The following is a 17692-nucleotide window of genomic DNA, read 5'->3' on the forward strand; positions in this document are numbered from 1 at the left end:
CTGAGGGCAACTGCAGGGGCAATAAATACAGATGACTCTCTGTGGGTTGGCCACTGTAAGTGACACCTTTCACACTCATTTGAGCCCTCTTTAATACAAAAATGAGACCGAGACTTGAGTAAATGTACTGCCACCACTGATGTCCTTTTTCTCATTTTAAATGGGAAACCAAATTTTTGAATGGCATAAACAAACACAACTCTGTACATTGCTAACCTCTGTAGCACACTGCTCTTTCTTCTTCCTCAGCTGATCGCACTGCTCCGTCCACAAAGCCTGCAGCTCAACCTGCATCTTCTCCTTCTGCTCCTTCACCCGCTCCGTCTTCACGCAGGAGTCAGAGGTGGTTCCCCCTCCCCTGGAGGACACATAACATGATGCATGAGGAATAGACTTTATCAGCAAACAGCCACTACCCCTCCAAGGACAGACATGACTGTACAACCGCGTGGTTACTGGAAATCCTACACAGCTGTGCTCATCTGTCCTTGGATAACACGTGTTTCGTCCTGAAAGCACAGCGCGGAGCACTGTGCACCAAAAGCACTGCAGCCCATATTCATTTAGTTCTTCTCTTCATCCTCTAATATTCTGCTTCAGCTAGAAAAACACATTAGCCGAGGAATATTCCCTGTGCTTCTAAATCTAATTTCTCATTAATGACACTGACCAAAAACAACAACAACAACAACTTCATTAGTGGGTCAGCAGTATTAATATGCTGTAGAATTCACTGCTACTTTGTCGGAAACAGAATAGTCTTTAGTGAATGACTCAACACGAACAGTTGGACAGATGGATCTAACTACTCTGAAACAATGACATCCCTCCTCCGCCAACACTATCGAACTGTTTTTTTTTTTTGGGAAACTTTTTTCTCCTACCTTCCTATTTCAGCTAGAAACTGACTCCGAGAAGCAGATAAATCCCCTTACTCTTTCTTCTTCAGCGAGGCCTTCTTTTTGATGGCCTTGAAGGAGTCGGAGTATTTCTGAATCAGGTCCTCTCCTTTTTTCTGGTACTTCTTCTCTGCTTCCTTCAGCTCTCTCTCCTGACGCTTGGTGACCTTCAGATAGTTCTTGTGCTGTGTCAGTTCTTCAGTGGTCACAGTCGAAGGCTCTGCAGCAGAAGCACACACCTTCTTGTGTTGACAGTGGATATACATTTACGATAAAACTAAACCCTCCTCAACAACAACAATAAGAAAAGGTACAGACAAAAGGGAAACTGATGAATGCAGCACATGAAGCACTTGTTACCTTCGCTGCACTTCGTCGAGTCACCTGCAGACTCGGGCGGTGCACTTGCTGGACAGGGCAAGGCCAGAGCTGCAGGCTCTTCAGCAGCGCCGGCAGCTTCTGTGCCTGGTTTATCATCTGAAGGAGGCTCAGCGTTTGTGGTGGAGTCATTTGCCGGCTCCTCTTTGGTTTCAGGAGCTGCTTCTGACTCTGGAACTACTTCTTTCTCAGTGGCTGCCTCTTCAGGGGGAGGAATGGCTTCAGGAGGGGATTCAGGTGTGGCACTTTCTGCACCTGGAGCAGGATCTTCAGCAGGAGTGTCGTTAGGAGTTTGAGCTGGTTCTGCTTCAGGTTGTGGAGTGTCTGACTTGTTCTCAGCCTCTTCTTCAGCTTCTTCTGCTTTTGCTTCTGGTGGAGACTGGGATGATTCGTCACTGGCGTCAACCGGTGGTGTAGGTTCGGTCGTTTCTAGAGGAAGCAGAAAGTTCAGTCATCAAATACAGCCTCTTAATTCAACACTAAAGACCTGCTACAAGAGCTACATTAAAACTTAATATCTTTCAAACATGAACTGTGACCTGTATCGCTTTCGCAAACCACCATTACCTGCTGCAGGGGTTTCACTTTCCTTAGCTTTGTCCATGGGGGTTTGGACCATGACAGGCAGCTCATAAGGAGAAATGTAGTCAGAGGATGACTGCGTGGGCACAAAAAGGACAGGAACATCACAATCTAACAGGGCTGGTCATCTTCCAGGAAGGTAATTAGTGCTGTTAAGGGTTTAAAGGAGAGCTGGGGACATTACTGATATGTCGATTTTAGTCGATGATGCCTGAGTTAAGTTTCCTTTAGCAATTACCTCCTTTGGGGTCTTTGTGGTCTTCTCTGTGCCCTTTGTTGGGTTAAATAAGGCATCTGTGAAATCTGAGGTAGAATCAAATGCATCAGTATGCAGCATAGTAATAATTCATACTCAGATAGAAATGTTAGTAAAAAAAACATCTAAATGATACAGAGCTCCACACTAAATCAAACTAAATCAGTCGTGTCCCTGACTGTCACTCTGAAAACATGCTGCAGCAGAGTGCTTTTTTTTTTCTTTTGCAAAAACACAGAGTGAAAAGCCAGGAACCTGCAAAGGCAGCAGGGATGTAGTCCTTGACCTCGATGTACACAAAGAGAGCAGGCAAAGTGAGCGGCATGTTGCTCTCACTGCGCAGGCAGATGTGATGGAAACCTGCAGGGCATGAAACAAGCCTTTAAAACAAGGCAGCAGCTCCCCTGATCCAGAAACTGGCTAAAACACGCTAGCAAACATACTGCAGCCGTGGATGACTCAGTTTTGTTTTAAATTATGTAGATGAGATGAAACAGTGAAGTGAAGAAGGTTTTTTCTTAGTTTCACTGACCCGATTGGATGGCATCAAGTGGGATGATCCTGTGTCCCAAGAATTTACCGTTCTCTTCATGGACTACAATTCTTAGAGAGGCCATTTCTGGGAGCAGGATCTATCCATCATAACAACAACAAGTATATTAAGACCAACAGCAACAACATCACAGGCTTATGACAGCTGAGCTCACACAAACACTTCATCTGCACATATATTTGAACATGTTTGTCTCCTGACACACACCTTCTCAAAAACAAAAGGCTCCTCATTCCACACTGGGTTAATGGCGTTGGGCGTCGAGGACCACTTAGTGCGATATTTCTTCTTGGGATCTCCCGGTAGCCCAATCACCTCCACCTCCACTCCTGTTTTCACATTCTTGTCAGACAGGAACTGGCCCGAGTAGATCTAAGGAGACAGGTGAATAAGATTTGAGGACACATGCATGAGGTGGTTAACAGTATGGATGTGACCTGCTGTGTGGACCCATGTTCAGGTCGCAGTGAATATAAATAGAGCTCAGGTTTTCACTCATGCAGAGTCTGTTGAATACCAAGAACCATGTATCACTCTCAGCATGAAGCTTGTATTATTATGGACTCTGCATCTACACCAGAGGGAAAACCAGGCAAACGCACACAAAGGCTTCCCAAGGCTACTGAGGCTAATGTATTTCTCAGTTTAGAAGAGCAAAAACAGCTGTCAGCTATACTCATATTGCAGCGTTTGTGCATCAGTTTCTCTAAAATGAAATACCATAAACGAAGCAGCTTTAGCATGTGAAAAGTTTTACCTGCAGCTTTAATGTCATTAACCTCTGAAGTGTTTTCTTTTCATATTTAGTCTGCACCTGCACTGAGATCCCTACGCTGAACACATTACACTCAAGTGAGAGACATGTAATGGCAACAAGGCTGTGAACCTGCCTTTATGGTCAATGTGCTTGCCACAACAGTGTCAATCCTGTCACAAAAAGGGTCGAACTTCTTGTCACTGCGACGCAGCACGTCATGTTTGAGCAGGTATCCCGTTCTGCCGTTGAATTCAAACAGAGCCATGTTCAGCTGCATGGGGAAATCTGAAAATAGGCACAAACAGACCCATTCATGCCCCCTCTCTTCAGCACAAGGAGGAGCAGTGAGCGTTCTGGGATGCGAAGCACAGCAGAGGTCCATGCTGCACAGAGAGGTGCAACACTGACCTGCTGTGGCGGAAAACAGAAGCTCAGGTTTAACACAACATGACGTTTCCCCAAATGTCATTGAAAAGAAACAGCCATTGGTTGCATCCTCTCATGCAGTGCAACACATTTATGACATTAAGTGGTGATCTGTGCATTGTGTGTTCATTTCTACCCATTGTCTGGTAGTTGAGCGCCACCATCTGGCAGCCTACGTTCCAAAAAGGCTGGGGGCTGTAATTGGATGAGTCCATTCTTGTCCCTTTGGGGTAAATCCTGCTCATCTGCCTCTTATTGTATCTAAGAAAGGTGGTTTAGGAAGTACAGCTTTATATCTCTGTGTTTGTATGTGAACCAGGATCCTCTTACGACAGCATACAAAAGATCTAATCTAATCATCATCAGCCTATTTAACACAAGCTGGCTTATTTTTGGATCATCTGCAGCACTCTTAAAGGATACTCGACGAATTCAACAGCAGTCTTGGCAATCATTGTCTCCCCTTTGGTCTCCACAAAAGACGAGATGACGTAACTCTTGTTTTTCTCTGCAAAGGGAGATAAAATTGAGAGGAAGAGTTGCACAACTCACACTGGCTTTGACTTGTTTACCTGTCATTTTGTCTGAGAGTCTATGTTGGAAAAATCTGTTTTATCTGTGTTTGGGTTAAACGTATGAAGGCATACTTCTGGCATTGTCAAACGAGATGAATTTGTTGGGCTGGATGTAGTTGACCAGGGATGACATCGCCTCATATGCTGTTACTTCTTGTCCAGCTGTGCCCTGTGGGGGATTGACAGGATGTTAAGTAATGTTTAAGCTGCTTTAGCAGGAAACAGTTGATGTGAAGCAATAAAACCGTCAGCACAAAAGCATGCTCTACCTCATCTGACGTCTTCATTTTCTCCTCATCCTGCTCCTCTGTGTCCTCTTGTTCCTCATTGTCCTCCACAGCTGCATCCCCCTCTGGTTAAACATGTAAACATGATGTCAGCAACACCTAAATATAACTAAAATAACTAAACAGGGCTGTTTTTGGAGCGTAATCTGATTTGGCCTGAGGCTCATCCAGCCCACCTTGGTTCTCCTGGGTGCTGGGTGCTGGGTTGGCAGGATCCTGTGAGGTGGTGTTTGGGTCCAGGGCGGGTGCAGCCGTGGTTGTGGTCTGCTCAGTGGCTGCTGGGCTGTTTTTTTTAGTCTGGGTTGTCTTTTCATGGCTGCCCTTCTTGTTCTTGATGAGAATCTTGCCCATGAGCTCGGATGGGCTGGGGATCTGCTGGCCCGACTTCAACTGGATGTTACAAATAAACAGAAAAAAAATCTGAAGCTAACTTTGGGTAAACAGAGACAAGCAATAATTGTTCAGGGCTGTAACTACAGTACCACTGAGGAAACCAAGGTCAAATCCTCATTATTGTCTTAGGTAGTGTGGGGATTTTAAAGGAATTGTTTTACATTTAGGGGAATACATTTATTTCAGTTAAATTGGAAAATCCAATCCACCCTAACCACTCTCATTACATATGAAGCTACAGCCTGCAGGCAGTAGCTTCCACTGGGGGCTGGTGGAGTTCAGAGTCATGACTTTAGCTTCTCTAAAATCCTGACTACGGCCCTGTTATTATTTGAGACTGTTAAACATCCCCTCTGCTTGACTCAGGAACAAACACACCCCACCACTCAACACACACACAGCTGCGAGGAGGTGAACAGACATTGGCAGTCGATATGAATCAGTTGGATGGGTACAGGAGCCAATGAGGATCATGTCTAGCAGAGATAAGAGTCCAAACATGAACCTTGAACTTTGCCATTAATTGCCTTCATGCTAACATGGCTAGACTGCAGAACTCAGTCTCACAGGGTAACATGATAATCCTTTATCTATCCCACAGAGCGTTCTGTTTAACAAACCCCCAATACATAAACTTTGTCTGACTCTATTATTCTGCTGCTGTGGTGCAGAAGTGTTCTCACAGGGTACTTGTCCAGCGGCTCTGTTAGCAGGGCATCACCAAATATGGTTTTGCAGTAGTTTGCCATCTTCTCCTGCTGTTTCACCCTGGAATAAAGCAGAGTGACACTTGCACAATCTGCCAGAACGAAAGGTTCAGTGACATCTTCTACATGTTCCATCAATATTCCATTTGGCATAATGGCATCAGGACATTATTACATTGTGTTAATGACATTACATGGAATGAGATCATGGAAAAGCTTCGGTCTTACGAGTCAACGTGGTTCTCGAACGAGAGGATAATGGGATACTGTGAGGTCTTGAAGGAGCTCTCAGCTATGGCCTCAATCACATCCTGTCACACATCAAAAAGAGGCAGAGATTTTTGTTTTTGATCGAGACTCTCATTGGCAGTAGTTTAAGATTAAAGAGACATAACTGACAAGAGAGATATAGAAAACAAAAACAAGCCAATGGCACAGGAGCAAGCAGCAAAAAACATGGGTTTAATTAGAATAAAGTTAGGAAAACTTCACAAAAGCATGAGATAAACAGACTGAGCAAATCATGGATATTCTGCCAAAACATGAAGAGAGACAACATGACGAACTGCAGAACTATTGTTTGTATACAGAGGCCCTGAAGTCAGCTCCAAAACTATCACATCTCGAGTCTGACGCTAAACTGAACTGAGGTGTTGTGTCCGGGGCCCCGGGGACGGTGGAGCGCCGTCTGCCCTTAAATGGAAGTGTTGAGTGTGAGAGGATGACGGGGCTGCCTGCCTCTGTGTGCGTGTGTGTGTGTGTGTGTGTGTGTGTGCGCGCGCGGGTGTGTGTATGTGTGTACTGCATTCTTTTAAACGTTCACACTTGTTTGCTTTTTAATGTGCTGATGGCCATGAATCAAAGGTAATCAGTGAATTTATCATGATAACCGTGGCACACTGCTGCACTCTTTGGTCAGCAGGAACAGCTTCTGGCAAGTGTATACATGAAGATGTCATATTGAAACAAGGCAAACTGTGCTCACGGGGTCGGCCATTTACTAGAAAAGGTCCAAGATTTATGATAGACAGCAGCAAGGAAACACTCACCAGAAGTCATTTGGCCTTACAACAACAGTTATCATAGATCATCTCCTCCGCTTCATTTTCTGTGTTAACTGTTCTCTACTGCAACTTATACTGATCATGTGTATATGTATGAGTTAATATATAGTATACACAGTATTTTAACTGTGTACCTAAATTAGTCAAATAATAAAGTATGATTTGTATCTTCAGAAAATTAAAAGATCTAAAGAGAGTGTAAATAAAAGATGTGTAGCTGTTTATCGTCATTATGGCCATATTGCATGGTTTGTTTTAAAAAGCAGGGGTTCTGTATATAAAGGGAGGAGAAGCATATATTGGCCTTTTTGACGTGCACTTTTGAGATGTTCCCTAACTTTTGCTCCTTCAGTTTCCCTGTCAAGTTGAGCAAAGTGTGAGCTACAAGGCCTCACTTTCTGCATGTATTCTCATGCTAATTAAAAAAAAGGAAACAAAAATGTGAATATGCAAAATGTTAAAAGTGAAACTTGGTGTATGAGACGCCACTGAAGGCGTGTCTAAATCTAAGTGTCACCACCTTGAAGAGGATCTCAGTTGTCATGGTGAAGCCGTGGGTAATGATGGGTTCCTCATCTGGAGGTTTGCCCTTCCAACAGTCCAGCTCCAGACAGCGGCAGCCGGACAGCAGACACTGACGGTACATCTCTGGAGAGGACACGCCAGAGAACTGACCAGCTGCAAGATGACAGACAGACATACAAAAATGAAATCCCGCATTAATGATCCTCAGATGTTCAGTTGATCAGGTATGAGGATTTCTAAGCCATAATCAATGCGGTGTATGCAACCTGTCAGGTATGTGTTGTGGGAGGACTTGATGAAGTAGTGGGGTAGTGGTTGGGTCATATCATGACACTTGGCCAGTCTGTCCTGCATGACAACTGATGTCTCCGGCCCCATGAGGAAGAATAAGAGACCTTCTGGAGAAATCAGACCTGCAGATCAAAAGCACAAAAGCATTATCCAACCTGTAAGCGCTCCATACGACTAATGTGCCATCAGTGAATCTCACTTCTGTTTGAATTGGAGGTGCAGGGTTCATATTTGTCAATCAGAGCTTTGATCTGGTCCTGCCGCAGACGTGGAAACAGCTCCTCGTTGAGCCGAGAGTCCCTCTGCTTCTCGTTGAGGAACTTGGTGAAGTTCTCCTTCGTCATGGTGGGTTTGTTGGAGCTGGAGGGCACAGTGAGGCGTGACAATCACAGCAGCACTGCACATAACATGGCGCCTGTCTATCACGGTCCACTTCCTGCCACCTGAGCCTGCACCAGGTAGCTAATGAACGAACTGGAGGCTCAGACTAACCAAGCATGATGTCAGCACAATGTAATTTACAGCAGGCGTTTCTGGCTAACCCTTCAAGAACAGGTGTATTTAGATGCCAGATGAAAGGGATGACCACAAAGAGTAAAATGACATGGAGAGGCCGACTCACTAACAAGTGAAGATCTCGTAGATCTCAGGCCGAGGACAGAGATGTGTCAGAAAGGCCCTGAAGGCAGACTCCGTGAAGACATCAGGCTTCATGGTGTCATGCTGAAATGTAAAAACATTTGTTACAGCAAAAGTTTTGCAACTGCAAAACCAAACATTTGACCTAATTTTACTGTATTTATGCACCACCAGGACACAGTGGGGAGAGGTGAGAAAATAATAGATAGACTCAGGAAACACATCCATCCCACTACAATGTCTATGTTTTCTGACCTTTCCTTTAGGGAGATGTGCTGATGCCAAGGCATTTTCCACCCTCTTCTTATCTGCAGGGAACATCTTGTAAATGCTGAGAAAACACACAGTGAAACAGTGAGTAGGAAATGTGGAAATCTAGTGTACAACCAAATGACCGTGTGCCATCCTGCACCTTCACATGGCTGCGCTGTGACCTACTTTTTCACTGGGATCTTGCCGTCCTTGTTGGTGTGAAGAGAAATGCGGACGTACCTATGATTGAACACAAAGGCTTATAGTCCAGACTGCATCAATATGGTCAAATGAAATGCTATTGTGTTCAGTCAGCAACCATTCAAGCCCAGCCTGTCAGATGACCTGATGTTCACTTACATTTTCTCCAGGAAGACCTGTCTGCAGGCATTGTTTCTTGCAGCGTTGTAGGCAATTGCAAGAACGTCATTTGCCCAGTTCTGTATTTAATTGCAAAATACAAACAGGGATATTACTTTCCATGTCAACATGAATTGTGCTTGAAATGTCATTAGCCCTAAAACCATTGTAAGAGATTTTTAATGGACACAAACGCAACCACTAGAGGGCATTAATATAATAGTGCCTCAGGAAATGAGAGTAGTGCATGTTGAGTTTGATCAAAGCCCAGTTGTGATTTCATTACTGTTGATTAAATCCGGATATTGGAGTCATAAAGTCTAATAAATGCTATAAGGGAGAGAGAGGGCACCTTATTGGGGGGAAGCAAAGGCTCGCTGTATAATGGCTAATGGCCTGTGGTTGTGTTTGGACAATCAGAGGGGATCAGTGACAGAAAGGACGTGTAAACAGCTGGTGAAATCACACCATTAACACACAGAGGCAGTGTCTACAGCAGCTCATTACCTGTGTCACTTTCTCCTTAGAGGCAAAGAAGTTATGATAGGTCAGATTAACTGTATCTGGACCTGAGACGATGGTCAGAGTTTTGGCAAGATGGTTGCTGTCTGGGAAGTCCAGATTGAACACATTGCGAACCTTGGGGTGCTGTGACAGACAAAAAAGGAAGATAATCAGATCTCATTGGCTCAAAATAAATGGCACCATTTTTAAGCATTTTAATTCATCGTTTTGTTGACCCTCTATTTGCTTAAACAATTAAAATCATGCCTGCAGAGCTTGTTCTCTCAGAGCGTGTTCAAAACAGGCAAACTTTCTGACCAAGACATGCAAATATATGCATATACACTCTGAGACACATGCACACACACACAAACAGCAGCAAGAAGTCCAACTACGTTCTTGTATCTGCTTCTCTACAATCAATCACTGCTGTGCTGCTTTCGGATGCGCAGAGCGAGCACCAGCACTGGAGCCACTTTCCCAAAACTCCTCAGGGGCCCGAGAGGAAGATGTGCTTCCAGCAGCACACCGGCCAGGATGATGCAGAGCTCTGCACTCTCCCGGAGGGGAACAGATTTTAGACTTCAACTCTGAACCCTCAGATGAGGGATGACGATGGCTGCATACTGCAACTCTCTGTGGAGGCCAACGAGGAAGCGGAAAAGAACTACTACTGTCATATTTTTACCCAAACAAACACACACGAGCATGCTCACAGAAATCTCAGATCATGACTCAGTGTTTGTGTACATGTGTGTTTCTGTAATGGGAGAATAGCCTGGGTAGATGGGTCCATTGCTGTTTTTTTGCAATGCAAATACACCTCTCATACTATTAGGCAAACGAAGTGCTTGACACCATATTTGCATACCTGCAGAGATTCTTTCAAGACAAACACACCACTTAGATTTAATTGAGAGAGCAGGTTAGTACATAAAATAATGATATGGTACTCACTTTGGGAAGTTTTGCATATTTTCCTGTTCTGGTATCTCTGATAGTAGCAACATCCAGAAACGTTGTTTCCTAGAAACAAGAAGCAGAGGCTCATCTCTAATACTGAATTCAACATGTAGGCACCAGTCCAAATATGGATTCAGATACAAGTCATCCTTTGGCAAAGTGCAAAAACTATGGGATTTACTTTGTTTTTTGTGAAGAATATTTGACTGCAATGTCTCGAAACATCATACAGGAAAATGATGACTTTAAAGTCAATGACAGCATGTGCCTCGACACACGAGGCTCACTCGATGTAGGCTTCACTTGTTTTGTGATGTGAAAACCAGAAGGGGCCTCAATGAGAGAGAGAGAGACAGAGAGAGAGAGAGATGAAGCAGAAGACAGATGGTCTTCTCCATGGAGTGCATCACAGTTCAGCAGGATGGTGAGCCCACATCAGCACCAATCAATAATCTCCTCAAGCTGCTGGGACCGGAAGGTGTAATGCAGCTCTTAGTTATCCCACAGCTTTGGCAGATCCCGCTCACGTGCACATTACACACACTGTGTATGTGAGTCACTGAAACATGACCACCTCTGTTTCATATATCTTTCAATCTGTCAGGTTGTTTGTCTTATGCACAAAAAGCTATTTCACATACTGTGCAAGGGCACATTTTCTTTTCTTTTCTCAGACTCTGCATACCGATTACCTTGCTTTGGTTCATCCAGTAGACATAAAAACCTTTGGGATCCACCTTCATGGTGACAGGAACAGTCTTTGTGGAGTCCTTGATGGGGACAAGAGTTAGAGTTCACACACATTTTGGACATTTATTAACTTTAAATCTTTGAAACAGAGCTGTTTGATCATTTCTGGATGCTAAATTTATGCTGCAGGACTACCTGTATTATACATTCCACAACAGACATCAGTGATTAAAGTTGCTAAAGTGGGATTCAAATGAAACTTGCAATGTTGCTCATCAGACAATGAAAAATGAAAACTCACTGTCAGAGCTGCACTTGAAATGTTCACTCACCTCTGACCATTTGGTAAATCTCTCTCCTTTGACCAGGTAGTCTTTGACTTCTGGAGCCTCCAGAAAGTGCCTTTTCTTATTCATTCTGTCCTTCTAGAGAGACTTTTGCTACAGTTCAATGCTATAACCAAAGTGCATCTACTGTCTGCGTGTACACCATTGTCATAATCATCGACTAGCTCATCCTTCCATGTGTATTCAAAAGACACACTGAAATGGAGTTTACTGCCTCGGCTCTGACTGCACTCAGGGCACACCCTGAGAAATATGCATTGCAAATGAAGTTGACAAAAAAACAAAACAAGTAACTTGACTAAAGGTGAAAGTGCTGCTTTCAAGCTATACCTGAATCAGAACTCTACAATGAGCAGACAGTATCTGAAAAGTGGTTTCACACTGATATTTAAGGGTTAGTTTGTCCAAATAACAAAAAGAACACAGCTTTTACTGTCTTTGCCCACGTTGTAAGATATGCATGTGTGATATTGTTGCAGCCACCCGAAGACAAGGGAGGTAAACGTTTTTTTGGTTTGTGGCTCTTACAGAAATAAAAAAAAGTAATAATAACTAGAGTTACCACCTCACAGTTGTACGCCTCCAATAACCATTCAAGTTGCAGTTTATGTCCATGTCTGTCCAGACTCATGTATGTAGTGAAGGCTTTTAAGGAATTTAAATTTAAAATGTGTTAAGTGTATTTTTTGGTGAAATGTAAGCTATCACTATATTGACATGTATGATTCCAGTGAATAATATCCAGTGAGAAACGTGCTGTCTTCACTTACAGACTGTTTTTAATACAGAGGACTGCTGGAGAGCCTCATCACACCGACAATCACCTGAAGCTCAGTGTCAGCAGAACCAATGAGCTTGACTATAATGCTTCAAATATGGATGTTGCTATAAAGGAGCTACAAATTGAAATATGTGGGTGCTTCGCTTTAATATATTCTCTGCATACATTTTTAAATTAGCGAACACCAGACACAAAACTCATCTCGTCTCAAAACCTGGCAAATATATTCAAAAGTATCTGAACATGAGAAAATGTTTTCCTTGTAGTTTGGGTGCACTGACCCTTTAATAAGAGCTTTTCATGGTTCCTTTTTCACACAGTTGGAGTTGTCATTCGCTCTCAGCATATTGATTTTTGTTTATGGATGCAAAATAAAACACTGAAATGATTACACTGTGAATGGAGGAAACACAGTCTCCGGGCAGGCTGCTCCTCTGACTGGATGCTCATTTAGACGACAGCTCGCAGCTCCTCATAGAGCATCGTTTAAATGAGCAGCAAGTCACCTGCAATTAATCTATCATCAGTTCATTATTTAATCAACTTGTGCCACAACCACCTGTCTGAGTCATAATGTAAACAGTGTCACTTATTACTCAAAGGCGGGGCACTGACTTCTGTGTCAACAAATGTTTCCAGAATTTGGATATCATTCAAATAAACCTTAAGACCATGCAATATCTAATGCAAACATTGTGTCCGTCAGGCACAAGAGTGACATTTGATAAACTTCATTTGATAATCAGACACAGTTTATGTAAGGTGACTCACATTTTTAGAGCATTCTGTATCACAGGTAGAAAACCCTGCATTACAGCTGATCATCCTCCTCCTCCTCCCACTCTCCATATCATAAAACGTGGTAATGAAAACAATGACCCTTCCTATAAACCCTTGTGTGTGTGTGTGTGTGTGTGTGTGTGTGTGTGTGTGTGTGTGTGTGTGTGTGTGTGTGTGTACGTGGGCCCGTGGGGGGGGGGGGGGGCTGATCTCACCTCCTGTCACATGGAGATATCATCTACTCTGCTGACAGTCGCACCTGTAGCAGCAGCCATGAGTGTTTGGAGAAGGTTGGATGTTAGATTTAGGAAGATGAGAGGATGAAGGGAGAGATCTGTGTCATGGATGAATGGATGAAGTGTGATGATGGACCGTGATGGGGTGAGAAGACCGAGACGAAGGGGAAATGAAGGAATCAGGTGATCTTAAATGCTTTTTAAGATCACCTGGGATGCGTTCGGGGCGTGTAAAACTTCATTTAAACACTTTTTAATTAGACACATCACTTGTCAAATGTTGTTGCCTCTTTAACCTCACCTGTCTCACCTCTACAGCTTCCCAGGGGACATGCGCATTGACGAATCCCAGGCGCTGTCCATTGTGCTGAAATGAAGTCAAAACTCCACCAAAATAAATAAAGCTCACTCTGATATATCCGCCGTTCGTTGTGCTTAAAAGTTTCTCAGCGGGTTGGATGAGCATTGCATAATTCATAAATTCCAAATCAAATTTCATTAATTACCACTTTGTCGGCTCGTTCCACATATCTGGTGTATCTTTTCCACTTGGGTGCGCACAGCGTCAGGCAAGCACTTCAAGTGTTCATCCCCGCTCCGACACCCTGCTCTCCATGTGCGGCACAGGCGTCCTGATGTGGAGGTGATGGGGGTTTTGGGGCTTTTTTTTTTTTTTTCGTTCCTTCTCGCGCTGCTGCTGCACAGCTGCTGCTTCTTTAAGAGCCACCGCCCGCCCCCTCTCCTGTATTTTTAGCTGAGCCAGCCACTTCATTTGCTGGATAAGACAGACAGTTGTGTACCGTATGATCTCACTTAATCGTTTCAATAAATCAAATCTTATACTGCGGACTCGCCGTGGGCCTACAGCCAGCTGTTCCCTGGAAATGTCGTGTTGGGTAGACATTTGTCCCGCCGCTGTCGGATGCTGAAACGCGCAATCAGCCTGTGGATGCTTGATGTCCATTATGAAACGCAATGCTGCACCGGGTACCGAATATTAGGCGCAGCGCTTCTGAGATCCAATGAATTACAAGAAATCAATTTAGCTGCTAAACACTCCTGTGGTGCGGACGGTTCAAGGTGGTCCAGCATCTTTCTCCTCAGCCCTCTGCTTCCTGTCTTCTCTTGGATTGTGGATAACAAGAAGGCTTCAAGACGGAGGGGGTGGTGGAGCATCGAGGAAAAAATAGGGGCAATATGAGAGAGCGGGACTTCATGCCCAATATGGAGAGGGGCAAACCTGCTACTTATACAGGGGACAAAAAGGCTAAGATGGCTGCTAAGACTAACAAGAAGTGGGTTAGACTAGCCACTGTTTTTGCATATGTATTGTCGGTGTCCTTAGCAGCCATTATCCTGGCAATTTACTACAGCCTGATCTGGAAACCAACCAGTGCATCATCTTCTGCGGGGAAGCCGGGAGTGCCAGAGGAGGTCACCCCCACCGCAAACATCTCAACTAATATTTCCACGAGCAACAATGTCTCAGAGTGGAACTCTACACAGACAGGGTTGCTACCTTTCAACCAGACCAGTCAGGACTCAACCCGTCACAGTCCGGCGTTTCGGTGGGAAGACAGAGCCGAGAGTGTGGCCGTCTCTCCGCACGGCGCCGGAACAGAAATTGCGCACTCGCAGCAGGAGGAAGGACTCTACGCATCTTCCCACGGTCACACAGGCGCGGAGACAGCGGACACTTTGGGTAGGCAGACACACGCGTCTCAACCCCGAGTGAGCCACTACAGCCCGACAAGTACCAGGGAGTCTGGCGCTGCGCTCCATGAGGACCAGGAGGAGGAGAAGGAGAGGGAGGCGCACAGACGGGGCGACGGGGCGACCCGCGACCCCGACCAGGCAGCTGCAGTTGCTGCCACTGTTCCTCCTGACCCCGCGACGAGCCGAGCTGGCCTGAGAGGAGACTGATCGGGCCTCATCCAAACCATCACACCCCCTCCTCACACACATAAACTGACCCAACATGGAGTGTTTTAGACTCAAAGCCGCAGGTCGGATAACACACAGGTCCTCTTGTTTCAATTCGTTTTGCAGAGCCTCTTATGGATGCTCAGCTGCACATATGAACTAATATCTTTCTCTGAACCGCCGTGGCTAAGAAAAGAAGAGACTCCGCTTCTTCAGTGAACACTGTTCCCCCTTCAGCACCAACTATGCTTTTTTTTGGTTTTGTTTTAGGCCATCTGTATGCCTTAAATCAATGTGTGTCTCCTTTACCTCGGACAGCTTCTGAGGCCACTGACCTGCCTGTACGTGTGGACAACTCTGGCATAGATATTTTGTTAAATGAATAGGACACAGGCTCCAGAGATGCTTTTGGTTTTGCAGGACATGAATATGTCTCACAGACATACAGCGCTTAACATCACTGCCATTCATCGGCTGGTCTAAATCAATACTGCATTTTATTGCATTATAACTGTAGGCTATTTTCTTGTCATGGATCAAACCTGGATTCCAAGTAGAAGAACCTGCATTATTGAGTTATGCTCAGGTATGTGCATATAACCATGTAAATGTATTGTGTATTTGGTTATGTACATATAGGGCAGGCATACATCTTTTTGGCCTAGATGAACTTTTAGTGCAATTAGATGATTTTTATTAAAGGCACAGTACGTATAATAGGTATAACTATATCACAAGGTACAAATAAACATCCTTAGAAAATGATTGATTTCTATGGTTTTATATACCAGAGCTGTGTAAATCATGAATTAGTCACTGACTTTATCCTGTATGTTTATGATATTTTATTTATTCAGAGCCAGAATGGATAATATATATTCAAATAAATGTTAGGTTTTTCCCTAACATCATACATTTATTTCCAAATTGAAAAGTCAGCTGGATTTTTAATTAAATGTGGTTCACTTCAGGCAGTTAAAGTATAATGTGTGAAACCCACATTTTTTGACTGAAATGAAGAAGTTCAAACATATAATAATAACTGTGCGACTACAAAGAGCGCTCCACTTATGGTCATTGCTGTGATCTGTACGTTTAATCAGATTTCGGTGGGGACCCTTTAATTACCTGAGTGAACTGTCCATTGTGTGTGATCAGAGGGACAATCTGCTCCTGGTGGAAAGAGAAGCATTCATCTCCCAGTCTGCCACAGTTCAGTCGCTGCAGCCCTCAGTGAAACCACTTCACACAGTCACATGTGGTGAACTATGAAGTGGAAATCAGACCAACCACCCCGTGCGCTCTCTCAGCAGCATGTGAGGGAGGTGTATCGATCTGAGAGCTCTGTTGTTGCTCTGTGCAAAACAGAGAGGAACACATTACACAATCCTGCTTGGTGCTATTTTGATCCGACTCGCTCTGAAAAAGGACTGCTTGCCTGAAAGGTTTGGTTTCCATGCCGGCAGTGACAAGCGTCATTCACTATTACACTGAAAATAAAACCGCTCGATTTGCGCCGAGTGGCCAGTGTCGCCGCAATGTTGCGCTGTGATGTAAACAGTGATGACATGCACTGTTGTGTTAATATGACAGATTTTCAGCACCAAAGCCAAGGTATGTGTCTGGTGGGCTAAACAGGAAGTTCATTCATCAGGGTAGACAGCACAAACAACCCCCATCGTCACAAAGCAAGCCATGCGTACAGGAAAATTGTAATACAGAGTGTGCCTAACACAATGACACACCTGTCAATGCTGCCTCTTTATATTGGACGGCCGTGACAGATGTGTTTCCAGGGCCTCTTATGGCTCCTTGTGAAATGCGAGAGGAGTAATGACTGATCTATTGATGAAGGAGTTCATCAGTACTGACAGTTACCGCTGGAAGCTACGTCTGAGTCAGGACATAGCATCTGACCTTCTGACTCTTGAAACCATTCACCAAGGCAGATGATTACATTATCTGATGTGAAATCAGCCATATGTTACATCAGAGTTCAATATAGGATGCTTTTGTTTTGTGGCTCAAGCCAGGCAGTGGATCACATGTTTTTTTTCCAAGCAGGACAAAGAGATACATTACTTTGATCCAATCATAGAAATATAAAATCCATCTGTCACAGCTGTTTACTCTGCCCTTTTTAATAATACAGCAGTTTTTAAATGGTGCAAATTGCAGCTGTACTGCTCGCTCTCATGCTAGATTTGTCGAGAAAAAGCTCAACAGTTGTATCATCCACCAGACAAATCCACAGTGAGACAACGCTGTAAAGAAGATTTGCCAGGATTTATACTGCTAATAATGGAAATTACATAGCAGAGGAGCACAAGCATGAAAATATTTAATATTTAATATCCTGACAAGTAAGAAAAATTGCCTGATTTCCGTCCAATACACATTTTTTCCCTCTAAAAAGTTCAATTACCTAAAAATTCAGCATATCACGTCCACTTCTTCGCCATCATTGAAAGAGCCAGAATCTATGAATATGCAAATATCTTTTGTTTCAAATGTTTCAAAAGCT

At 44.0% G+C, this 17692-nt stretch overlaps 1 protein-coding gene across 1 annotated transcript in view; it reads right to left on the reverse strand.

Annotated features, from left to right (window-relative positions):
- Positions 1 to 11612, reverse strand: part of plcb2 (phospholipase C, beta 2) — a 17753-nt gene extending 6141 nt beyond the window's left edge. Inside the window, exons 1-27 of the mRNA XM_076747907.1 lie at positions 11434 to 11612; positions 11104 to 11181; positions 10406 to 10474; positions 9452 to 9592; positions 8945 to 9024; positions 8771 to 8824; positions 8588 to 8663; positions 8316 to 8416; positions 7893 to 8053; positions 7669 to 7815; positions 7398 to 7555; positions 6042 to 6124; positions 5790 to 5874; positions 4890 to 5103; positions 4696 to 4778; positions 4499 to 4595; positions 4275 to 4359; positions 3988 to 4112; positions 3559 to 3710; positions 2876 to 3040; positions 2648 to 2747; positions 2371 to 2475; positions 2098 to 2162; positions 1845 to 1935; positions 1260 to 1706; positions 936 to 1119; positions 217 to 358 (exon numbers count right to left, since the gene is read on the reverse strand). Of these exons, the coding sequence (XP_076604022.1) occupies positions 217 to 358; positions 936 to 1119; positions 1260 to 1706; positions 1845 to 1935; positions 2098 to 2162; positions 2371 to 2475; positions 2648 to 2747; positions 2876 to 3040; positions 3559 to 3710; positions 3988 to 4112; positions 4275 to 4359; positions 4499 to 4595; positions 4696 to 4778; positions 4890 to 5103; positions 5790 to 5874; positions 6042 to 6124; positions 7398 to 7555; positions 7669 to 7815; positions 7893 to 8053; positions 8316 to 8416; positions 8588 to 8663; positions 8771 to 8824; positions 8945 to 9024; positions 9452 to 9592; positions 10406 to 10474; positions 11104 to 11181; positions 11434 to 11517 (3372 nt within the window). The 5' untranslated portion in view covers positions 11518 to 11612. The remainder of the gene's footprint in view (positions 1 to 216; positions 359 to 935; positions 1120 to 1259; positions 1707 to 1844; positions 1936 to 2097; positions 2163 to 2370; positions 2476 to 2647; positions 2748 to 2875; positions 3041 to 3558; positions 3711 to 3987; positions 4113 to 4274; positions 4360 to 4498; positions 4596 to 4695; positions 4779 to 4889; positions 5104 to 5789; positions 5875 to 6041; positions 6125 to 7397; positions 7556 to 7668; positions 7816 to 7892; positions 8054 to 8315; positions 8417 to 8587; positions 8664 to 8770; positions 8825 to 8944; positions 9025 to 9451; positions 9593 to 10405; positions 10475 to 11103; positions 11182 to 11433) is intronic.
- Positions 11613 to 17692: the final 6080 nt, after the last annotated feature.

Source organism: Chaetodon auriga, chromosome 14 (assembly GCF_051107435.1).
Source record: "Chaetodon auriga isolate fChaAug3 chromosome 14, fChaAug3.hap1, whole genome shotgun sequence".
Lineage (NCBI taxonomy): Eukaryota > Metazoa > Chordata > Actinopteri > Chaetodontiformes > Chaetodontidae > Chaetodon > Chaetodon auriga.